At 52.0% G+C, this 24236-nt stretch overlaps 3 protein-coding genes across 4 annotated transcripts; all 3 read left to right on the top strand.

The window, feature by feature from the left end:
* The first annotated feature begins 386 nt into the window (after nt 1-386).
* On the top strand, nt 387-4242 carry RPS5 (ribosomal protein S5). Its single transcript, XM_056136393.1, has 6 exons — nt 387-491; nt 1202-1310; nt 2058-2267; nt 2401-2529; nt 3767-3865; nt 4124-4242. The coding sequence occupies exons 2-6, from the start codon at nt 1203-1205 to the stop codon at nt 4190-4192; spliced, it is 615 nt and encodes a 204-aa protein (XP_055992368.1). The 5' UTR covers nt 387-491; nt 1202; the 3' UTR covers nt 4193-4242.
* Nucleotides 4243-5067: 825 nt separating this feature from the next.
* On the top strand, nt 5068-6045 carry RNF225 (ring finger protein 225). Its single transcript, XM_056137188.1, has one exon. The coding sequence runs from the start codon at nt 5068-5070 to the stop codon at nt 6043-6045; it is 978 nt and encodes a 325-aa protein (XP_055993163.1).
* Nucleotides 6046-10385: 4340 nt separating this feature from the next.
* ZNF324 (zinc finger protein 324) lies at nt 10386-22807 on the top strand. Of its 2 annotated transcripts, XM_056136367.1 has the most exons (4): nt 17563-17719; nt 18672-18798; nt 19123-19239; nt 19858-22807. In XM_056136367.1, exons 1-4 carry the CDS (start codon nt 17687-17689, stop codon nt 21288-21290), a joined length of 1710 nt encoding a protein of 569 aa, XP_055992342.1. In that variant the 5' UTR covers nt 17563-17686; the 3' UTR covers nt 21291-22807. The 2 variants fall into 2 exon arrangements, with proteins under 2 accessions (XP_055992343.1, XP_055992342.1); XM_056136368.1 differs by lacking the exons at nt 17563-17719; nt 18672-18798 and adding an exon at nt 10386-10499.
* Nucleotides 22808-24236: the final 1429 nt, after the last annotated feature.

The raw sequence follows: 24236 nt of genomic DNA, 5'->3' as shown, positions 1-24236 counted from the left end.
TTCAGTCGGCCGCGAATCTCCTGCGCTCGTACGGAAGTGGCGCCCAGCCGGCAGGCACGATCGCTCTACCTCCTCGAGACCAGGGAAGTGTCTGGCTACCCCGCTCGACATCGCGGGCTAGCGGGATCGGGGCAGCCGACAGAAAGTGCACCAGAAGCACTCGCTGACGTCCGCGATGGCGGCCCACAAGAACTGGGAATCCGTACGACTAGGACGTTAGATTACCGCCCCGCACGCCTCTGGGCCACTTCTGCGAGTGCGCATGTGCAAGCGTTCTACGTCAGCTTGGGCGCCGAGTTCGCCTTTATATTCTTGCTCCAGATTGGCCCGTGAACTCACGCTGTCCTCGCACGCACGCGTCGCTCCAGCTGACCCGGAAGTTATCGTTTGAGTTAAAAGCGTGGCCCCGCGGAATACGTCCTTTTCCTGTCCGTACTGAGGCGACGCGTGGTCCTCATCGCGTGTTGAAGACGCCCCGGCTGGGTCTTCAGGTGAGGGTCCCGCGGGGATCTGGACCCCAGGGAAGAGACCTGGCCCAATACCTTTACGGAACCTGGGCGAATTCTGAGTCGCGGCGAGACTCTTAAGTTCTCTTGAGGCTTTTCTCCGCCAAAGAGGCACTGAGAAAATGGCCGCAAGGTTCTTAGAAGTTACTCCGGGACTCCTTGCTTGTGCTCCCCTCTCTTCCCCCGGTCTCCGTAACTGCTTTGTGACGGAGCTCAGTTCCCATTTTGTTTTGCACTTGGTTCCGTTGCGTTTTATATACAAGATGTAGTACGCGGTGCGCGAGGTGCCCCCCGCCCCCTGCCCCCCCCCTCCCCGCTACGGCAACCTTGGCACCTCTTCAGTGTCAGATCAAGAAGAAAACTTAATGATTTGACTGGGAGTCCGTGCAGTCACCCTAATGCAGATAACGTGCCCTTTTGGCAAGGAACCTCGGATAAAAGACGTTCGTTAACTGTTACCTAGATCCGTTGCTAGCTAATAGGATGGCTGGATTTGTAGTCGTGGATGAAGTGTCAGGCATTTGGCGTCCTCTACTGCGGCCGCAAGTCCGGTGTCTGCTGGTAATCCTGGGACACTTAGCGATTTTACTAGGGTCAGGAAGGACGGAACCAGGCTTTGGGACCCTTACGTGGATCCTATGGGCCCGCCTCGGTGGAATGCAGACACGCCTATCTGACTCTGCATCTATCCTTAGGATGACAGAGTGGGAGACAGCTGCACCTGCAGTGGCAGAGACGCCTGACATCAAGCTCTTCGGGAAGTGGAGCACTGACGATGTGCAGATAAATGACATTTCCTTGCAGGTGAGGGGTACATATGTCGGAGCGCTTTTTTGGGGGAGGGGCGGTAACATCTGGCCATGAACAGGGATTACTCTTGGCTCTGCACTCAGAAGTTACTCCTGGCGGTGCTTGGAAGACCATATGTGATGCTGGGAATCAAACCCAGGTCAGCCGTGTGCAAGGCAAATGCCCTACCGGCTGTGCTCACTTTCCAGCTCCCTGTCAGTGCTTCTTGTGTGAAATAAAAATGCTGGTTCATTGGGGCTGGATAGAGAATTCAATGGGTAAGGTGCCAACCAAAATTGAAAAAAAAAATTGGTTCTCAGATTTTATGGCAGTGTTTGAATCCATGTAATCTGGTTTCGAAATGGGCCTAATGTCATGGACACTGCTAATTCTACAGTGTGCAGTGTAGCCCCCCTAGCAGTGCTCCACGATCTGAAGACTAGTATAATTTAAGGAACACGTTTTGATTTTTTTACTGGGGGAGGTACATTCTTGTTGGTGTTCAGAACCACATAGTGTTGCAGACAGAACCCAGGTCTTGGATGGGTGATTTGCGCGTGAGCCCTGTCAGCTATTTCCTTGGCCTGAGGAACATTTAAAGTTGAAGTCAAGGGTGTTTCCTACCTCATCTATTTTCAACCCGTTATAAATGTATTTTTCTGGTAAGTCAGTTTAGAACTGTCCTTAAGTGGCTGCTTGCTCCCGTGGTTTCCTGCTCATGATCCATCCTCACCATGGCTCTCTCTCCTACTTCTACTCCAGGATTACATCGCTGTGAAGGAGAAGTATGCCAAGTACCTGCCTCACAGTGCAGGGCGCTATGCTGCCAAGCGCTTCCGCAAAGCACAGTGCCCCATCGTGGAGCGCCTCACCAACTCCATGATGATGCACGGTCGCAACAATGGCAAGAAACTTATGACTGTCCGTATTGTCAAGCATGCTTTTGAGATCATCCATCTGCTCACTGGTGAGGTAAGACTGAGGCAAGGTGGAGTCCAGAGTAATCTTGAAATCCAAAACCTCCTATACTTGGTCTGGGTCTTAGGATTTAGAAATGAGCTGCAGGCCAGTTGTTCAGATTCACAGGATCCTCCCCCCTTTCTAGAACCCTCTGCAGGTCCTGGTGAATGCCATCATCAACAGTGGCCCCAGAGAGGACTCGACCAGAATTGGAAGAGCTGGGACAGTGAGGCGGCAGGCTGTGGATGTGTCTCCATTGCGCAGAGTGAATCAGGTGGGCCTGGGGAACAAGATGAGTGGGTGAAGGGCTCATCCCTGCCTGCATATTTTACCAGTTAAGTCATTTCATCCAGGAAGCCTTCCTGAATTCCTGTCTCATACATGGCATATTCTAGCATTGGTTCTCTCTGGATGAGAGGTGGGGGAGTGTGTATTTTCTTGAACATAAAATCACATTCTGGTAATCTGTTTTTGGGTCACACCCAGCTTGGTGGGGGGGGGGGGTTAGAGTTAGGCAAATACACCAGTGCTAAGGGCTTGCTCCTAGTTCTGTGCTCATGTATCACTCCTCGTGGCTTGGGGAATCATATGGATGTCAGGAATTGAAACCAGGGAAGGCAAGCACCCTATTGTACTGTTGCTTTAGCCCCACACCAAGCTGTGTTTTGGTATCATTTCTATTGATTCTTTGGGGGCTGTGTGGAGCTAGAGTTTAATTACCTTGTTCACGTCGGTGCATATCAGGCACCTCATACTTGATGTGGCATTTTTGAGAAGTCTCTGCCAGTGACGGTATTAAACACAGGCCTCCTTTACCCTTTGAGTTATCTTCCCTGCTTAGTTACTAACATTCTGACCATTTCCCCCCATACCAATTGGTATAGGGGTGTCTTTTGGGTTTCTCCAAAGAATAAGGATATTATTTCCCAACTGTCACAAGGAAATGGGGGGGGCAATTGGGCTGTACCTTCAGGTCCACCCTCAATTCTGAGGGACCATCTGATGCCAAGAATCTGGTTCGGTTATGCAATGTAAACGTCTTAACACCTTAAACGGTTTTTTTTTGTTTTTTGTTTTTTGTTTTTGTTTTGAGGTGGGTTGGGGTATTTCCCATGCAGTGGCTGGGGTGGCTCTGGAGGTCATTCGGTGTGATGATACCAACTGGACCACACAGTTCAGTGCTAGGACCAGGTGGTATGGCAATGTTTGGTGGATCATATGGTGCCAGAATCAAACTTGGGACTTTGCCTGTGAAAGGCACATACCCTTGAGCTTGCTCTGTGGCACGTTCCTGCATCCTTTTTTTTTCTTGTGGCCGCCTTTGCTCTGATCCCAGATTGGGCAGTGCAACGAGCTCTTAATTTGTGTGCCTTGTCTCTATGGGCCTGAGGATGGCCACATGTTGGACATCATTTGTTGGGGCTTGTGGAATGTGGAGGAGCACATCTGCGTTATCACTTGGTCACCCCCTGCGAGGCAGTTCAGCTGACCCGTGTGCATGTATCTCCTAGGCCATCTGGCTGCTGTGCACAGGAGCCCGTGAGGCTGCCTTCCGGAACATCAAGACCATTGCAGAGTGCCTGGCCGACGAGCTCATCAATGCAGCCAAGGTGAGTGAGTAGAGCTTGGGGTTTCAGAGATTGATTGATAGGGGGGGTGGGCATATCTGGTAGTGCCCAGGGATCTCTCCTGGCAGGCCTTGGGAAGGCATATTGGGTACTAAGGATCAAACCCTGGTTCAACACTTGCAAGGCAGACACTACCATCTGTACTGTTTCTCCAACTCCCAGATCTCTGATCCTATTGAACATTCAGAACTAATCTGCCTCTTTGGAGAATTAACCATCTATCTGCCTCTTTGTTTGTAGGGTTCTTCTAATTCGTATGCTATCAAGAAGAAGGATGAACTCGAACGTGTGGCCAAATCCAACCGTTGATCACGAGGCTGCTGTTTCAATAAACTTGTCTGTCTTTTGGGACAGCCCCACCCATTTGTACTATTCTCCTTGGGGTTGGGGCTAGTTTCGAGCAGTAGGATAGAGTGACTTAGGTACTCTTTGGAATGGCTCAGATTCCTGCCCTTTGGGGGACCAGGCTTTTAGAGCATGACTGACTTAGAGAACCATGGCACCTGGGTGAAGCCCTTGTTCCTGCCATTGCTGGAAATAGGGGTGGTGGTGTTCTGGGGGGTCTGCCTGATGTCCTGATAGGTGTTACCTGGGGTCAGGACCTTTCCTGTGGCCATGCGTCTTCCACAGGATCCAAGCTGCAGCCAGGAATCTTTATACTATAGGGTTATGGCTGCCTCTTTTCTTCACCTCATTTTGCCATTTTCCCACCACCCCCGCCATCCGGCCAAGTCAGGCTTGGTGTTCACCCTGGTGATACCTGCTTGCGTGCAGGGCGGGCTGTCAGGCAGGTCTGGCTGGAACCTGGGGAGGCAGCCATTGGCCCACACCCACCCCTAGGGCGGGGCAGCATAGTACCCAGCCTCTGGAGGTAGGGACCAGGGATCAGAACAGGCTACCGATATACCAGCCAGAGAAGGACCTTCCAGGTAGGAAGAACCAGGGCCCTGGGGGAGTCCTCACTTGTTCTCTTGGGGGTTGGTGGAACAATCCCTGTGCTGGGATGAAGCCCATCTTCCAGGGCTACGTTACGGGTATCTGGTGCTATGGCCCTGGTTCCAGTTTGCCTCTACTGAAGGGCCCCAGGTCCCATCCCTGACTTTTGTGGGAACCACTTAACCACTGGGCTTTCCACCTCTACCTTTCTGGGTTGTGACCCACATCTCCCCACAGGTCTGGTCTTGATGCCCTGTCCCCGGCCACCGTGGCTATGCTGCTCCCACGCCCCTCCCAGCCCCAGCCCTGGCTCCCCAAATTCTCCTGCGCCTCCCACCCCGGGCAGTGGGGAGGCTGGGGAGGAGGATGAGGATGAAGATGCTGAAGGCAGCCAGGGCGCAGGCCCCATCCTGCCCCCAGTGTCTCCCACCGAGTGCCTTATCTGCGTGTCCGCCTTTGACGGTGTGTACAAGCTGCCCAAACGTCTGGATTGTGGCCATGTCTTCTGCCTCGAGTGCCTCGCGCGCCTGTCGCTGGCCACAGCGGGTGGTGGGGATGCAGTGGCCTGTCCGGTGTGCCGTGCACCCACGCGCCTGGCGCCGCGCCGCGGACTGCCCGCACTGCCCACACAGGCCAGCCTCCTGCCCCGCGACCCCCGCGGCCCGCCATGGCTGGGCTCCGTGCGCTTCGACCGCCGCCGCGGCCTCCTCTACTTGGGGCCGCCGCCGCCCGGGCCCACACCCCGCAAAGCCCGAGGGCCGCCGCCGCCACCTCCGCCACCTCCGCCACTGCGCCTGGGCCGGCCACTCTCGCGCCGACTGACGCTGTCCAGCCAGGCCTGGGCTTTCAACGCGGCCGTGGCGCTGGCCGTGTTGGTGGCCGCCGGCCTGGTGGTCTCTGGCGTCTACATTTTCTTCCTCATCCCGCATGCTGCCGCCTCGGGCCCCGCGCGGCCGCAGCTCGTGGCACTTGCCCCAGCGCCGGGTTTCTCCTGGCTCCCGCCACGGCCCGCACCTGGGCCGCCCTGGACTTCTGCTTGGACACCGCAGCCCACGGGTCCAAGCGTGGACGCCACATCGCTGGAGAGCGCGGGGACACCTGTGGGATCCGAAGAAGCCAAGAGGCCGGCAGACTGGCGCCCGAGCAGCCCAGGAGACTCACAGTGGACCCCAGGCCACACGGGGGATGAGGATGTGCTCCGAGGCAGCCCAGGGGACGCACTGTAGCCCCTTGGAGGGTCCGCGGACAGTCACTGGCCCTGGGCTACACAGGGGGCATCTAGACTAGAACGGCCCCAGCTGGGTCCTGGGGCTCGCGGTGGGAGGCACAGGGCACCTTAGTCACGGTGCCTGTCTGGGGCGGGGACTGGCCTAGATCCTTCTGAGGGCGGGCGCGAGACCTGCCCCAGAAGCTGCTATGTTCCCTGGGGACTCAAGAAGGAGGTGACCCTGTGATAACAGCCCGGCTCCATCAGCAGGAAGGAAGAGCACTCTGTTCTGTGGTGGTCTTGGACACTCAGATTACTGTGTGCAACCTGCTAGCCGCCAGACATCATCTGGGCACTGACAGCATGTGGGACCTTGCTGCAGCTCTATCATCTTGTACATGCAGGGAGGTAGAAACCACTGCACTGCTCCATCCTGTCAGGCTCCTTCAGCTTTTCTGGCCCTTCCTCCATATTTCCTTTTGTTTTTCCCTTTTGGGTGTGCCAGGAGGTGAATCAAGAGCTTTACACAGGTGTAGTGAGTGTTCTGTCACTGAACCACATCTTTGTCCCATCCTTTCTTTCTCTGTATGGCAGCCTACAGGGAGAATGTCTCATGGACTCTTCTGGAAGCCTTCCTGGACAGTTGGTGGCCACCTTCAGCACAAACTGAACAGGATTCTGGGACCTCCTCCTACCTCTCCATTCAGGGGTGGGTGCTATGTGTTGGGTATGAGCATTCAATATTTTTCCAGAAAGAAATTCTTGTATGTATGGGGCTGGAGGCGTCTATTAGAGTTGTTTATGTGTGTTCTCAATGGCTAACATACAGTGAGTACCAAACATCTGGGTAGTGACAGTGTTGCCAAGGGCTGACAGGAGTCCTGGAAATGGCTGCTGACACCTTGGGTGGTCCGCTGTCTGCCTGCCCAAAAGGTCAGAGAAGTCCTTCCAGTGCAATCTGCTGCTTCCAGGAGAGGAGAGAAGGAACTTAAGGGAATCAGAGGGAGTGCCTTCATAGGTCAGTTTTTGGTCTATGACTGGTTTTCAGGTCACCCATAGGGACCAGGAAAGTGGCAGAACACTGGGCAGACAAAGCCCAGCCCACAGGGAGGGGACCTGTTTGGGCAGGAGCTGAAGTGGCCTCTGTCTTCGCTCTCTCTGCTGACCTCAGCATATCGCCACCACTGTGGTTGATTCTCTTGTACTTCTGCAGGTCAGAAGTCTTGAAGTAGTTTCACCAGGCAAAGACTGAGATGTCCACAGGACTAGTTCTTCTGGAGCTTCTCATGAATTCATGAGAAATAGTGTTTCCAACATTTAGAGTCATATGGCTTCTTCCTCTGTCTTCAAATCTCTGTGATGCTCCTCCTTTCCTGCTTCATTCCCCGGGCACCATGCCTTCACTAAACCTGCTAAGAAATCCAGGACGGTTGCCCTACCTTCACCTCCTTGATCACAAGTATAAAGTTCATTTTTCTATGTAAGATCCAGTGAGGAGATGGATCTCTGGAATCTGGGTATTTTACTCAGATATTAGAGCATCTTTTCTAACCCCCTCATTTCCCCTCTTTTCCACCCCAGGGTGGGAGAGTGGAGAAGGACAAGGTTAAGACTTGGCAGGGATGGAGTCAGAGGTCAGGAAGAGGCTACTTGGAAGAAAGACCTTAGAGTTATCTCTTCAAAGATGCTCAGGGGAAACAAGAACTGGCACTGAGGCAGAGGCCTGGGGCATCAAGACAGTGGGTGAAGGCAGTGGGCAGGAATGACCCACTTACTCCCTGCCCCTCCCTATCCCCCCTAGAGCTGGCAGGAAAGCACTCAGTCTCTGTCTCTCAGTGGGGAGCTGAAGTCCTCACTCTGCCATAAAATGCCTCTGATGACAAAGTCCAGGGTTGGTGAGCATCTCTATTTGCTGACTACTACTTTGGGTTTATCCATCAACTTCCCATAAACAAAGGGAGTCACGGGGGACTCCTCATCTTACCCAGCCACTTCTGTGATGACCTGGAACTTTTTCTCTTCCCAGTCTTGCCTCACCCTATTCCATCCATAAGCAATCCTTACTTGGCTCCAAGCTTGCTCCTCACCCCAGGACTGGTGCTGGTGAGTACTCAGAGGGAGTCAAAGACTGCCATAGCACCAGATAGGCCTTGATCAGCTTAGTTTTGTTTGCCTTGCTGTAAAATGGGAAACAATAAACATCCTTACTTGCAGTGAGAATTTGTGCAGCAGTATTTATTGAACACCTGCTAAGGAGCAAATGGGGATCACATATGGCAGAGGCTGAACAGAGGGTTCATCTTCCGACCCACATTGCTCCCGGGCCCTCATCTATCTCACCCCTTCCCTTGAGTCTGTAAGGGAGTCAGTCAGGTGCTTCATTCCCCAGGGTCAAAAAGGAGAGGGACAGGATAGTGCTTGTCTTGAGTCCTGTCTGGGGTAACCCATATTCGAATCCTCGAGCACCGCCAGAGGCCACTTCAGAGTACAGAGCCAGGCGTAAGTCCTGAACCCCGCCTCACGCAAATAAATATCTAAATCCCAATTGCGGACCTTCCCCGACTTTCCCTTCTACTGCCAGGATCCTTCCAACTGTTCACTGAATTTGAGCAGGGACGCTTTTGAGCCTCTATAAGTGGACCCAACTTGAGCCTCTGTAACTGAGCCCACATTCCGCTCCGGACACCCTATGTGGTGCAGACCTACGGGGCAGCCTTTCAAAAAGCGGAAAGGCAAGACCCTCCAAAGGCGCGCTGAAGCCCTCCCCGAGTTCTGCGCCAAAGATCCAGCCCAAACCCACCCTGAGAAGCCCCGCCCCAAAAGCGCCCCGCGCCCGGACACGGCCCCTTCCCGTGCCGTCTGGACACCTTTTTCCGGGCTGTCCTTCGCGTCACCAAAACGAGCGCTGGGCGAGATCATGTAACCACGCGCCCGGCATCACACCCCCTGTGGCCTAGACAACAAATTTGAAGGAAGCATGAAGATTACGTCCAGGCCGCTGATTCGTGAGTGCAGGGCAGGGGAGGTCCGTTTTCCGGCGACACGGGCGCGCTCCGTCTACGGCCGTGGGTGGGCGGGGCGAACGACTGGGGCGTGGTGGCGCGGGCGTGGCCGGTGCTGGAGGCCCCGCCCCGAGGAAGGGCTGTGACCCTCTCCTGGCTCCCGCCCAGCGCGCAAACTGGAACCTTAGCGCAGTGGCTCTACCTTCCTGAAGCCTCTGTCGCGGTGCGTTGGCCTCCACGCCCGCTTCCGCCTCCCGGGGATTTCGAGGCACATCGTAAGCAGAAGGGTCATCAGTTGGCAGGCTGGTAAGGATCTTCCGAGTCCGGCAGGGCCCCACCCGCCCATGGTTTCCGTGGCGGAGGAGGTGCAGGTGAGAGGAAGAGCGCCAGGACCCTCCCCGGGTTCGAGTGCCCGACTGAATGTGGACTCGGAGACCCGCGTGCGGTTTCGAACTATGGGTGGTTGAAGCCAGGAACGAGCCTGACTTTTGGGTTCCATTGTAGACATGGGGGTGTCCTGGGCAGGACCGGGGCAGGATGGGATGATGGGTGGTGAGCTGTACTTGGGTTGAAGAGAAGCAGCATGCATAGATTTGAAAGTGTGTGCTAGGACTGAAGCCATAGTACATGGGGTCAGGAGCTTGTCTTGCGTGCAGCCACCCAGGTTCAATCCCTGGAATTGAATAGGGTCCTGCGAACCCAGCTAGGAGTGATTGCTGGATGTGGCCCACCCCCCCTTCCGACCCCCCAAAATATGTGTTTGTGGGTAGGAGGGTCAACTGGAAGGGCCTGCGAACCAGGTGGCTACTTGCCCCAAGAGAGTGGGTGACTTGGGTCTGGTTGTAGAAAGGTCATCAAGGGTTCCCAGCATGAATTAGTTTTGTGTCTGCCTGGTTGTTCATGTAGTTGCAGTGGATACATGCAGAGTCCAGCACTTACATGAGACTGAGACATGCCCTTTAACACTCTGGCTTTTCAGTGATCTGCTTAGCGGAGGTTCTTAGGAGGTGAGGGGTTCGTGGGTGTGAGTGGGGTATGGAGATTGGATTTCAAAGGGAACGATGAGGGCTGGGACAGTAGTATGGCAGGTAGCGTGCTTACCTTGCACAAGGCTGACCTGGATTAGATTCATGGCATCCCATGTGGTCTCCCAGCTCCACCAGGATTCCTGAGTGCAGAGCAAAGAGTGACCCCTGAGCACTGCCAGGTGTGGCCTCAAAAAGTCAATTTTTAAAAAAGGAAAGGTGATGTCAGTGAAAGATACAGTAGGGCCCTGAGACACAGGTTAGGATCCTGGATGTATCCTTCTGCTCCATTTTTTGTTGACTTTTCTGTCCACTGTTGATCCAAGATGCAGTTGAAATCTGAGGATGTGGCTGTGCATTTTTCCCTGAAGGAGTGGACACTTCTTAATTTGACCCAGAAGAGGCTCTACCAAGATGTGATGCTGGAGAACTTGTAGGGTCCCTGGGTAAGTTTCTCATCCTCTCCCACAGCAAACTGAAGCACCTTGCCTTTTCTCCTCAGGGAGCTCACCATGGAGGCTACCTCCTTCTCAGGCCCCTATTCTTGTTGCAATGAATCTGATCTGCTCTTCCCTTCTTCTCTCTAAGCAACCAACTTGCAGCCTTCATACCTACTGCATTACAGAATAAATTTGGGGTTCAGGTGTTCAATTTGGACCAGGAAGATAGCTCAAAGGGATAAAGTGTATGCCTTCATGCAGGATGCCTGGGCTTACATTTGAGCCTCCTGACACCCCATTTTTCCTCAAGCACCTATGCAACTGAGCACTCCCCATCACACATATGCACACAAACCTCCAAATGTTTGGCCTGAGCATGTTTTCTTTGCACCTGGCCATCCTATATTCATCCCTGGCATCCCTTATGGTCCCGAGTCCTGCCAGCGTGAGCCCTGAGCACCACCAGTGTGATTAAAAACACTGTAGCACTGTCCTCCCGTTGTTCATCGATTTGCTTGAGCAGGCACCAGTAACGTAGGTTAAACACAAAAACTAAAAAATTGATTGATTGTTTAGTAAATCCCATCTAGCTCTACCTCTGTCTGGCACTTGCACTTTGCCAAAGCCTCAATTCTCTGTGCTCCAGAATTTGCTTTCATGTCCTAAAAGAAATTTGGTGACCCTCTCTGGGTCTGGCTTAAGTGGTGAGTTCAGATCAGTAGATCAGTTTCAGAGTATTGCTTTCTTCACTCATATCTTTTAGTCCACGACCATGGGATGGCTTCTGATTTATTTAGCTTTTTTTTCAGTGGTGTTACATAATTTTCAGTCACTGTCACTGTCCTCCCATTGTTCATCAATTTTCTTTTCTTTTTTTTTTTTTATTTTGCTTTTTGGAGTCACACCTGGCAATGCACAGGGGTTACTCCTGATTCTGCACTCAGAAATTACCCCTGACAGTGCTCAGGGGACCATATGGGATGCTGGGAATCAAACCCGGGTCGGCCGCGTGCAAGGCAAACGCCCTACCCGCTGAGTTCATCAATTTTCTCGAGTGGGCCCAGTAATGTCTCCATTGTGAGACTTAGTTGTTACTGTGTTTGGCATATTGAATATGTCTCGGGGAGCTTGCCAGGCTCTGCCATGTGGGCGAGACACTCCCGGTAGCTTGCTGGGCTCTCCGAGAGGGGCAGAGGAATCGAACTCGGGTCAGCCATGTTGAATGTGTGCAAGCAAATGCCCTACCTGCTGTGCTATCACTCCAGCCCAGTTTTCAGTACAAAGGGCTAAATTTATTCCTAAATATGATTTTTTTTGTTTGTGGGCCACATCTGGTGGTATTCAGGGGCTTCATCTGGCTCAGTGCTAAAGGTCATTTCCAGCAGTGCTCAGGAGACTATGTGATACTTTGGATTGATCCCAGGCCTTCTACATGGAAGGCATGTACTCTAACTTATTTTGTGTTTTTGTTTGTTTGTTTTTTTTTAATTTTAGTTTGGTTTTGTTTTGATTTTTGGATGACACCCACTCACGATCATGATCACCATCATCCCGTTGTTCGTCGATTGCCTTGAGCAGGCCCCAGTAACGTCTATTCGTCCTAGCCCTGAGATTTTAAAAAATGCCATATTCAAGGCTCTTTCAGGATTAGGAGAATGAGACCCATCATTGTTACTGGTATTTGGCATATTGGGTACGCCACGGGGAGTTTGCCAGACTTTGCCGTGTAGGCAGGTAACATTTGGTAACCTGCCAGGTTGTCCAAAGTAAGAAAGATAATAAGATGTCTTCCGGGAGCTGGGTTTTATAGTCTCTGGGTCTTGGCCGTTGATGGGATTACACGGGCGCTGGGGGTCAGATGGTGGGTGTGACCCCTGCCTACTGGAAGATGGAAGATCTGGGTGAAGGATGCACAGCCCCAATCTGAGCAGGCTTGGAGATCTCAGCCCCGGGACCCGCATGCCTTTGTTCCTCTGCCGGTACCTTCATGCGTGTGGAGAGTGGTCTCAGCATGGTGGTGGCTGGTTCTGGAGATCTTCGGCTGCTAGAGCTCTGTTTGGGGCAGGAAGGGAAATGCAACCCGCCCCCTCTAGACACCCACTAGAGCTCAGAATTTACTCCTGGCTCTGCACTCAGGGATCACTCCTGGCAGGGCTCCGGACCACATGAGAACTGGAGATCAAACCTGAGTGGGCTATGTGCAAAGCAAAGTTACACATATCCACTGTTCTCTCTCCAGCTCTAAATACTTTAAATGTACAGAGGTTTCTTTTCTTTTTTTCCTTTTTGGGTCACACCCAGCGATGCACAGGGTGCATACCCGAAACCAAGGTATTCCCTCAGCCCTACTCACCAAGACCTGAACTCCACCTAGAATCTGCTCTGCTGATCAGAGTCCTGTCTACCATGCTGGGCTGCCAGGTCTCTTCCTCCAGTTGGACAACCATACATGATCTTGAAGGAATCAAACCTAGAAAGCAGTAAAAGCAGTAGTAAGCCAATGTTGACCCATCCTGTCACAGATGTCATCATGGCAATCAGGAAGAAAACTGAGTATTAGAAAATAAAAAGAAGGGGCTGGAGCCATAGTACAGCAGGTAGGGCATTTGCCTTGCATGTGGCCGACCCGGGTTCTATTCCCAGCATATGTGGGTGTGACCCAAAAAGCAAAATATATTTTTGAGAGAGAGAGAGGATTATTAGTGCCTGATGGAATTGGGTGTGCCTTAGGGACACTGTTGTGGGAGTAGCTCAGTAAACCTAAACTTCCTGCCAGAGGTACAAGGACAACCCAATGTTACCCAATAGGTGTGAGGAGGCCTCTGAGCAGATTGCACCCAGCTTCAAGCAGCAGCAGAAGCAGGACATCTGCACCTGCTTAAAGATCCTGAAGTACAGCTGTTTTGAGAAAGCCTTTCTGAAGGCCTTTTCCCTGCTTTACCACTGATAGCTCATTCTGAAGAGACCTCTCAGTTGCCTAACAGTTGGAAATGCCCCCAACGGGAAGTTGGTCTGTGATAGTCACCGGAAACTTCACACAACAGATACATCCCATGTGTATGTATAGTGACTGTGGAAAGACCTTTATATCTACCTAAAATGGGAAACGGGCTGGAGCGATAGTATAGCAGGTAAGGCATTTACCTTGCACGCGGCCAACCCGGGTTCGATATCCAGCATCCCATCTGGTCCTTTGAGCACCACCAGGAGTAATTCCTGAGTGCAAAGCCAGGAGTAACCCCTGTGCATCATCGGTATGACCCAAAAAGCAATAAAATAAAATAAAATAAAAAATGGGGAAACACCAGAAGGTCCATGCAGGCTTTTCATGTGTGATGAGTGTAAGAAAATCTTTAACTACAAAGAGGCACTTATTTTGCACCAGAGGATTCACACAGGAGAAAGGCCTTACAAGTGCAGTGAATGTGGCATAGTCTTAAAGTGTTTTGTTGACCCTCATTCAGCATTGGAAAATTCACAGTGGAGAAAGGCCCCATGAATGCAGAGAATGTGGAAAATTCTTTAGATACTTCATTCTTCTCCAGAAGATTCACACTGGAGTGAATACAAGCAGTGTGGGAAACCTTACATGATTCATTCTGGTCTCTCCACCCTGGAAAGTGCTTACTGGAGAAGACCCTATGAGTGCAATCTGTGCTGGAAAGCATTTACCACGAGGTACTAATGCAATTGGCACCAGCAGTTTCACAGTGAGGAGAGGGCCTCGAGCATACAGAGTGCGGGAGATCCTTCAAATATAGTTCTCTCCTCCTTCAGTGTAAAAAATCCACACTGGCAAAAGGCCTTAGAAAGCCATGGGTGGGGCTGGAGCAATAGCACAGCAGGTAGGGCGTTTGCCTTGCATGCAGCCGACCCGGGTTCAATTCCCAGCATCCCATATGGTCCCCTGAGCACTGCCAGGGGTAATTCCTGAGCGCAGAGCCAGGAGTAACCCCTGTGCATCGCCGGGTGTGACCCAAAAAGAAAAAAAAAAAAAGAAAGCCATGGGTGTGTGAAAGCCTTTGGCCTTGGCCACCACTGGCACATTGTTCAGCATGAAATCTCTCCATCCTGAAACTAGATTGAGAGAAACACCAAACCCAGTAGACCCAGCACCCACCCTCAGGTGTGCCATGTATTTGGGAAGCTCTCAGGAACCATGTATTCTCTGATCTTCCCAGGAATGTCGACATTTTTGACAGAACTGTCCCCACTCTACCTGGTACATGCGTATGGTTTCTGTCACCCCTGCGGGCTTAGGAGTGATGTACCTCCATTAACTTCCTCTCTCTCTTTTTTGGGGTGGACACACCTGGCAGTGCTGTGCACAGGGGTCACTCCTGGCAGTACTCAGGGGACCACATGGGGTGCCAGGATTGAACCCAGGTTGGCCAAATGGAAAGCAAGCAGCCTACCTGCTGTACTATCTCTCTGGACCCTCTCTTTTTTGGGGGGGTCACACCTCGTGGTGCACTAGGCTGACTTGGTTTTATGCTTAGGGATCACTCCTGGCACTTTGAGGACTATGCGGGGTGCTGGGGATCAAACCCGAGTTTGCTGTGTATAAGGCATTGCCCTATTGCTCTGTCCCTTTATCTACTCTTTTTTTTCTCTGCTTTTTGAGTCATACTCAGTGATGCACAGGGATTACTTCTGGTTCTATACTCAGGAATTACTCCTGGCAGTGCTTGGGGGACCATATGTGATGCTGGGGTTCAATCCTGGGTCGGCCATGTGCAAGGCAAGCCCCCTCCCTGCTTGGTTCTCCCCCCTCTGGTTCTCTTGTATCTACTCTTTTTGGAAGAGAATTATGGGTAGTCAATAGATTAGGTGTGGACTTGATACAACTCTGGCCAAGAATTATATCTGGGTGGGCACCGTCTAGTAAGAACTTCCAGGGAATTTAAACATTTTTTCCTCTTTTTTTTTTCCCTTTTTGGGTCACACCAGGCAATTTCAGAGAATACTCCTGGCTCTGCACTCAGGAATTACTCCTGGTGGTACTTGGGGGACCATATGGGATGCTGGGGATCGAACTCAAGTTGGCCACATGCTTGGCAAACACCCGACCCACTGTGATAACTCTGTGATAACAGTGATAACTCTGACTCAGGTTAAGCATTTTCATGAACACTTGATTTATAGTGGATTTATCCAACCCTGGAACTGACTGCCTCACACAGTTCTGGAACATATAGTAATAAAGGCTATATTGTCACCTTTAATATTGGGAATCTTAATCCATGTGTATCAAGGGGTAGAGCAGAAGCCCCTTCCAGCTGTCTGCCATTGAATTAATCACCGGCTCCACCGAAATCCCATGGTTTCATAGGGTTGTCAAGAAATGCTAATGAATCTCTTGAGGAGTGAATAAGCACCAATTCTGGTCTTCTTATCTTGTTGCCATCTCCAATATGCCTCAGCCTCTATCTCTAGCACATGGCCAACCCTGGTTCAATCCCCAGTATTCTGTACTTGGGTATGATGCCTGAGTGCAGAGCCAGAAGTAGCCCCTCAGCACTATGGGTGGGGCCCATGACCCACCATCACTAAAACCACATATGATTGTGAAGTGGGGTGTAGCAGAACTGAATCTGGGCTGCTATCATCCAAAGCAGCTGTATCCCTAGTGGCAGTCCTGCGGTTTTTCTTTTTCACAGTCTGGCCCTTTTTTCTGATCCCAATTCTTTCCAGTTCTGAAAGGACTGGGTCTGGTCCTATGGTTCCCCTGGTCCTAGAGTGAAATCTGAAAAAATCCAGTCTTAAGGTGTTGGCCAGACCCCCAGGCCTTCCTTCTTTCATCTGCCCACTCACCAAGATAACCTATTCTGAAGTTGTTGATGCAGTCCCTGTCAGCACCACCACTCAGCAACTTGAACTATTCTAATTGCCATTCCAGGAATATTGTTCTCAGGTATTGAGTTTATTTAATTCTGGGCTTTGCAGTTGCCTTTAACCTATCAACATACTTAAAGTGTACCACGGCCTGCAGTTAAGTCCTAGAGATAGATTGTGTTTATTGTTTGTTTGTTTGTTTGTGGCCCACACCTGATGATGCTCAGCGGTTACTCCTGGTTCTTCACTAAGGAATCACTCCTGGCAGTGCTCAGAGGACCATATGGGTCAGCCACATACAAGGCAAGCACCCTAATGTTTGTACTATCTCTATGCCCTTTTCCTGGTCCTGTTTTATTTGTTGAAAACCCTGAGATAGATTGGGGGAGTTAGCTGGGACACAGGGAATTAATGGTGTGACCTGAGGGCAAAATAACATAACCCTGATAACATAAGGACAAATGGTGTGTGAAATGAAGTTTCAGCATCATTCAGTGTGGCAAGGAAAACGGTTTGAGGAAGTCTCAGAGAACAATTTCAGATTTAAGGATTAAGCTGGGGGCTTGCAAATCTTGGATAGCAAAACTGATCATTACCCCTTGACCAACCTAGGGCCCACAGTCACCCTGAGAGAGGTTTAGCTGGAATTGGAACCTGGGCTCAAGGCCCAAGCTCTGCCCCTCTCAGCCCAATCTGCAAATTTTGTTCTTTGGTGCACCCCATTGGGGTCCCCTTCATTTTTTCAACAACCGTGGTTAATCTAGATTTCCCGGGTAGGAAGCCATACTCAGCGATTGACCTAGAATAGCGACAAGCCATCGGATTGTCCGGGGGAGCAGCCATCGGACTCCGTTTCCCAGCGTCCCTCACGGCGATGCTCAGGCGCTGCCCTGGAGACGGGGGCGGGGGTGGGGGGCGGGACGCGCACTACCCAGAGGCTTCTGCGCGTGCGTCTTCTGTGCTCTTGGCCAATGAGCTCCCACGAAGCTTGGACTTGCGGGTCCGGAGCTTCCGCTCCGCCGCCGGTCAGAGACGGGTCCTTGTGGTCACTTTTCTTGTCTCGATGCTTTCGGGAGCTGAAGCGAAGGTCGTGAGGGAGCCGAGAGCGGAGAAGCTGCTCCCCGTGCATTCGCCGCAGCTGTCCAGCCCGCCACACGGCCTCTCATCCCCGGTCTCTTGAGTCCGCCAGCGGCGGCCTCGGGGCCCATAGGCGGCCCTCAATGCCACGTGCATCGTGGTGGCCCCACAGGAGGCTCCCTGGGCTTCTGCGTACTTGAGGGCTCGGGACGCTGAGGCCCAGGGCCAGGAGGGCGCCAAGGGGGCCGACCCTTCCTGCGTCTCCTCAGCGGACGGTGCGAATGGCGGTGGCCATGTCGACCAACCTGGCCCGGGTGAGTAGATGCGGCTCAGAGACCGCGCACCCAGGTCCCTTCCCCACGGACTCAGAAAACGCAAAGGGTTAGGCTTCCTAAACCGCCCCTTCCCCATTGCCGCGGGGATCCAGGGCGGTGCAGCGTGCACGCGAGAACCCCTGCTCATATAAAGTCTCGGGGAAAATGACAGCGGCAGGGACCCGCACGTGCACAAGCTCGGAGGGGGTTAGCCGAATTTAGTGCTTCTTGGGGGGAGACTTGTGTGCCTCAAGTGGCAGGCCAGGATGCAGAGATTGTCCCCAGCCAGACTGGAGCGGCAGCTTTGGGAAAACTAGTTCATGAAGTACTCATCCCATCTCTGCTTCCAGGAGATGCGGGAATTTGAAGGGAAACTGAATTTAGGCGAGGACTCTGGCCGGGATTTCCAGAGTGGAAGCATAACTTCATCTGCATTTGTAGTTGAACAAATTGTAATTTGGGAAGGCAGGACAATTGGGGGAAGCTTGGGCTTAAATTGCACAGAAGAAATATTTTACAGATGGCTAAGGCAGAAGTAAAGACCATTCAGAATGATACTTTGTGTTATTTTAAAATTAGATTGTTATTTTGAAGTTAAAGGAACCACTTTTAAAGTTATGTTTTTTGTTACTTTAAAATTCATTGATAAAATGAACTTTATCCAAGCATACCCTTTAAGAGAAAATAACTTTTTTGTGGACAGATGACTTAAAAAGTAGGGGCTGGGGAGTTGCTCAACAGGGCTAGGGCGAGTACTTTATAGGTTTATCCCTGAGTTCATCCCTGGCACCCCAACATAGCCAAGGGTGCCTAAGTATCAAACCCTAAGTAGTCCCTAATCCCCTCTCCCAGCACCACAGGTTACATTCAGTAAACCTCCCTCCCCAGAAAAACAAAACAACAGACAAACTCTGGCTTAGAGCATGTCCCTCTTCCTTGGCTGCTGTTGCAGGGCCTGATGGCCTTTGAGGACGTGGCTGTGTACTTCTCCAGGGAGGAGTGGGGGCTCCTGGATGCAACCCAGAGGGCCTTGTACCGCCAGGTGATGCTGGAGAACTTCGCACTAGTGGCTTCCCTGGGTAAGGCTGTGGGTCCTATATGGGAAGCTCAGTTGTTGCCAGACTGGGACGCCAACAGCGACTCCTTTCTGATGGTCCTCAAGCAGCCCCCTCCCCACTGATTGTGTGTCTCTTTGGCCATGGTGCCTTTGCACTTGACTAAACTAAAAGAATTCTCATGGGAACCACTGAGGTGTTCCTTGAAATCTCCACTGGTGCTATGTCCTGCTTTCCTGGGTTGCACTGTTCACACCATTCATGTCTATAAAGCCCTGACTCTTGCCTCGTGTTGGGTGGTCACTCTGAACAGACACTGGGCCATCCCCTGCTTTTCCTCCTCCACAGGACTTGCTACCTCCAGACCTCATGTGGTTATTCAGCTCCAGCATGGTGAGGAGCCATGGGTTCTTGGCGGGAGGGATATGGACCCAGCCAGGAACTCCCCAAGAAGGCCAATCCCTGGTGAGTGGGGACTCAGGGTGGGTTAAGCTGGGGGTTAACTTCTGACTGACCTGCCTTTTCAGTGCCTTACATGCTCTTCCTTCGGCCAATTTCCTTTCTCTGTCTGCCTCCCACCCCCACCTCACCCCTGCATTCTTCCCCCAGCAGCCTCTCTTAGACATTCCAGCCTTGGCTGTCCTTGAAAAGGGGATCTCTGAGGTTACCCCACACATGGTGAGATCTACTCACCATGTCTTTTCTCTGAGTTTAGATTGTGTGACATCTCTTCTTATCCTGCCTCACCACTTCATCTGTGGGTCCTTTCCCTCCCTCCTTTTCCATGTTTTTATTGTTTTGAGTAGTTTTAGCCAGCCTGTTCCAGGCACTAGGGCACAGCTTTCACCTGGATACAGAGTTCACGGGAAAGAGTTGTATAACACCAGTTTGCCACTAGTGTAAAGAGCAAAGGCAAGCTAGGCAGTGCCCCAAATTTAGCTACAGGAAGGGTGGCTGTTCCCTGCTTCTCTTCCCAGCCCCCACACCTAGTCCTGGGGGACCCCCTTGGTTTCCATTCAGTTTGCCCTGTTCTCTCCCTCCTAAATAGGATGACTTAGGCATGTACTGTTTCTCTGTCTTCAGGGTCACGGCTTATAGCAAAGGACCGAAGTGTTTCTGGAGAAGCAGCACCGTCAAGGACCTTCCCCAGGGGTCTCCCTCGGCCTTTTCCTCCTCAGATCATCCCTGCTGCTGGTGCCAGTGAACATGGAAAAATCCTGCAGAGTTCGCAGGTCACCTCCCCGTCTTGGCAGAGAAAGCCCATGGGAGTGTCAGTTATATACTGGGAAAAGCTCCTGCTAGGCCCTGGCAACAGTGACACCAATGTAAGCCTGCGGCTGACTTCCCCTCTGAGGGTTCCTGAGGGGGGCCCGCCCCAGGGAAAGGTCCTCACAGACCGCTCTGTGTCAGCCAGACTGCCTGGTGTGTTGGAGCAACAGAAGCCTTGTGTCCGGGAGTCCTCTGGAAGAACCTTCCCAAGAATCCCAGACTTGGAGGTCAGTCACACTGATGGGGAACCGGGAATAGGCACAGCCACAACTTGGCATGGGCCTCGGAGACTCTCTCCTGGGCAGGAGCCGGCAACCTGGGACAATCTGGGCGAGGTCTTTCAGACTGGCACAGATCTCCTTTCAGGGGAGAAGGCCTTTGAGTGCAGGGCATGCAGCAAGGTGTTTGTGAAGAGCTCTGACCTGCTCAAGCACCTGCGCACGCACACAGGGGAGCGGCCCTATGAGTGTGCACAGTGCGGCAAGGCCTTCAGCCAGACATCACACCTGACACAGCACCAGCGCATCCACAGTGGTGAGACACCTTATACATGTTCGGCCTGTGGCAAGACCTTCCGGCACAGCTCTTCACTAGTGAGGCACCAGCGCATCCACACGGCTGAAAAGGCCTTCCACTGCAGTGAGTGTGGCAAGGCCTTCAGCCACGGCTCCAACCTCAGCCAGCACCGCAAGATCCATGCAGGCGGGCGGCCCTATGCCTGTGGTCAGTGTGGCCGCCGCTTTTGCCGCAACTCACATCTGATTCAGCATGAGCGCACGCACACTGGTGAGAAGCCCTATGCTTGCACGCTCTGTGGTGCAGCTTTCAGCCAGGGCTCCTCACTCTTCAAGCACCAGCGTGTGCACACAGGTGAGAAGCCTTTCACATGCAAGCAGTGTGGCCGGGCTTTCAGCCACAGCTCCAACCTTACCCAGCACCAGCTGCTGCACACTGGTGAACGGCCCTTCCGCTGCGGGGACTGTGGCAAGGCCTTTGCCAAGGGTGCTGTGCTGCTTAGCCACCGGCGTATCCACACAGGCGAGAAGCCATTCGTGTGTGGGCAGTGTGGCCGGGCCTTCCGAGAGCGTCCAGCCCTCTTTCATCATCAGAGGATACACACTGGTGAGAAGGCCATGCGGCGGTCCCAGGTCCGCCCTCAGGCCAGGGACAGTATTCAAGGGAAGGAAACTGGGGCCAGTTCTGCCTCAGAAGTCAGGTTTGCAGTCTCAAACCCATGTGAGAACTGAGTTCATCTCTCTGGCCTCTTGTGACTCACTTCCACGGCTAAGGCTCCCATGTTTTCTCAGTACCACACCTAGGAGGAGAAGTGCTCTGTGATTCTACGCATGGCAACAAGATTTGCCATTGTATTCACAACTTCTCTATCCCCACGAGGTTACTATGCAGGAACATGAGAGGGAGAGACTTGGCTGTCAGCACTTTGAAAGACTGATACTTGGCAGTCCACTATTGAACGTGGCAACACAATGCCACATCCTACTTGTCATGGAAACTGAGGTGAGGAGGATGGAGGTGACCCAGGTCTACACAAACTGGCTGCTGTGCTGACACCTCAGTTTCTTTAAGGTTTTTTGAGTATTTTTAGCCAGCCTGTTCCAGGCACACAAGGGCCTGGGAACCAGACTCATGGACAAGAAATGGTAGGGAACATGTACTTGGTGCTTGGAAAAGTAATCGTGCTCTGAACCTAAGCTTCCTTTCTTGAGGCAAGGATGGAAAAGATACAAGCCTACAGAGAGGGTATTTACAGACATTGTGATATTCAGGATTTTCATAAGAGCCAGTGCGTGCCAATTGTAAGGCCCTGTCTGAGCGCCATTAAATTCCTGACACCCCTGGGAAATACTGCTGTGGTTGGCGTTCCCACTCCTCAAATGAGGAAAAAGGCATATAGAGGGATACAGTTGAGCCAGCCACCCAGCCCCCCTACCCCCCCACCCCACCTCGCCCAGCCCACCATCTGGACCGTCAGCTTTCAGCCCTCACATGCTATTCTGCCAGCTGGGCTGTGGGAACTGGGCAGGACCTTCCTTGGTTCCTGAGTTGGCAGACCCACCAGAGGTAGAATTGGAGTGTAGGAGTAACAGATCAAGTGTGAAGACTTCTCCAAGGCTCAATGTTGAATGTATCTTGTTTCTGGAGTCTTGTGTCTTTCAGACAAGTGGTGACTGTAATGATTGTTCCAGATGACAAGTTGGGGCCATTTCTGCATGATCTGGTGACCCTTACATTCACCTGTGCTCATCCCTCAGAGGTGAGGAGTGTTAACCTACCTCATGAAACTGAGGCCACTTGTGATGCCATCCCAGGAGCTCAGACCCTGCCCTGCCCCAGTGTCACTCCAGCAGTGGGAGCAGTACTCATAAGGAAGTTAAAGCTTGGAATGAATGTACATTGTAAATGTTTGCATAGCACTGGAACTCAGTCCCTCAACCTCCAGTCCAGCTCCAGAAGACTTTTAGAGGGTTTAAATGAGTCTATAGAAGCTCTGATAAAAAAAAAATTTCCTTTTGAAAACGTGAAAAGTAATAGCCTGGTACTTAGCACAGTACACACATGACAGTGGGGTGTATCTTTGTCAGAGAATTGCGGGCCCACAGGGCAGAGCTGCAGCTTGTCTGTACACTCACAGGTGGGCTCCAGCCACAAGATGCAACAGGGCAGACAGCATGACTCCTGAAGACTGATTCTCCCAACCCCCACCTTGTGTTCTAGTCTCACCCTTTCCAGAACTCCAGAGCCTTTCCCAGATAGACAGCATCTAGGCTGCCTTCTATTCCATCCACCCCCAGGGTCATCCCCATTTCCCAGGCAGTGCCTCAAGTTCCCTTGAGGAAAGGGCACGGGAAGGGAGAAGGTGTGTGCAGAACTGTTCTCCCCTGCCCTGTCCTCCAGGATGGGACACCTGATAATTGCCCCTTGTGGATTTCTCTTGACTTCACATCTTTTCCCAGGCTGGCCATCTTTCATGAAGTAGCCCAGAGCGCTCGTGCGGGCTTAAAGGGCACAGCTGTGAGTGTAGACAAGCCCCATCCAGACATGACAGACATCTGGTGAGCCCATGGGATCACAGCAAATGTGTACTCGAGTCACATGCTTTCTCCACACCTTGAGCAAAGTTATTTGAGCCCAGGATAGCTCAAGTCCTTTTAATCTCTTAAACTGGGTGTTAACACCTTGTTCTGTCTTCCCCTCCAGCATTCCCGCCCTCCCCCCCCCCCCCCCCACTTAATTTTCTGCTGTGCTTGCTTTGGCTACCTCTCAGTTTGTTCACCCTCTTCAAATATGGCCTGATATCAGGGACTGGTCAGTGACTTCCATGCTATTCTTTTGGAATGAGTTCCCCTCGGCCTTGGTCTCCCCCCACCTTTGATTATTTCAGACTCTGTCCTATTGGGATGCTTCTGGTCTTATCCTGAATAGACTAACTAAAAGTGGCATAAGGTGTTCTGTGGGACTGAATACATACGGCTCATTTGTCTCAGAAACCTACATGTCGGGGCAGAGAGATAATATAGCAAGTAAGGCACTTGCCTTGCATACCGCTGACTCAGCATCCCATATGGTCCCCTGTGTACCACCAGGAGTAGTATAGCAAGTAAGGCACTTGCCTTGCATACGGCTGACTCAGCATCCCATATGGTCCCCTGTGTACCACCAGGAGTAGTTCCTGCAGTCAGGAGTAGCCCCTGAGCATTGCCGGGTTTGCCCCAAAAAAGAAAAAAAAAAATCAAACGTGTTAGCATTGTAAAAAAGCTTCCACAGTGACTGTGTAAGTGGGAAAGCAATGGGGAAAGGTCACCAATTTGGAGAAAGGCAGATGCACAATGATGGAATTAGGAGCAAACAAGAGCCCTAACTACTTAACTGCTCTATCTCTGCCCCCAAGACTACCTGTTTTGGTGCCTGAGAAAAGAGTACAGCAGGAAAGGTGCTTGCCTTGCCAACTAGAGACCTGAATTTGATCACAGAACCCATTTGGTCCCCTTAGGACAATTGGGTGTAGTCTGAAACCAAAACAAAACAGTTTTGGGAATCCCATTTTGGTGACTCCACATACTGCCCGTCGCCTTTCTCTTAATTTTTTCAAAAGGTCAGAGAAATAGTAGACTGGGTAGGGTGCTTACTTACCACACAGCTGGCTCAGGTTCCATCTCTGGTACCCCAGCTCT

This window comes from Sorex fumeus, unplaced genomic scaffold (assembly GCF_029834395.1).
Source record: "Sorex fumeus unplaced genomic scaffold, SorFum_2.1 ptg000122l, whole genome shotgun sequence".
NCBI classification, from domain to species: domain Eukaryota; kingdom Metazoa; phylum Chordata; class Mammalia; order Eulipotyphla; family Soricidae; genus Sorex; species Sorex fumeus.
This window is presented reverse-complemented; position numbering and strand designations above follow the sequence as displayed.

Excerpts from the sequence above, each read along its gene's own strand:
- RPS5 (XM_056136393.1), top strand. The coding sequence starts at position 1,203 with ATGACAGAGTGGGAGACAGCTGCACCTGCAGTGGCAGAGACGCCTGAC. Across the intron at positions 1,311-2,057 it reads TAAATGACATTTCCTTGCAG|GATTACATCGCTGTGAAGGA; the intron begins GTGAGGGGTACA and ends CTTCTACTCCAG. Across the intron at positions 3,866-4,123 it reads AGCTCATCAATGCAGCCAAG|GGTTCTTCTAATTCGTATGC; the intron begins GTGAGTGAGTAG and ends CTTTGTTTGTAG.
- RNF225 (XM_056137188.1), top strand. The coding sequence starts at position 5,068 with ATGCCCTGTCCCCGGCCACCGTGGCTATGCTGCTCCCACGCCCCTCCC.
- ZNF324 (XM_056136367.1), top strand. The coding sequence starts at position 17,687 with ATGGCGGTGGCCATGTCGACCAACCTGGCCCGG. Across the intron at positions 17,720-18,671 it reads TGTCGACCAACCTGGCCCGG|GGCCTGATGGCCTTTGAGGA; the intron begins GTGAGTAGATGC and ends CTGCTGTTGCAG. Across the intron at positions 19,240-19,857 it reads CCCAAGAAGGCCAATCCCTG|GGTCACGGCTTATAGCAAAG; the intron begins GTGAGTGGGGAC and ends CTCTGTCTTCAG.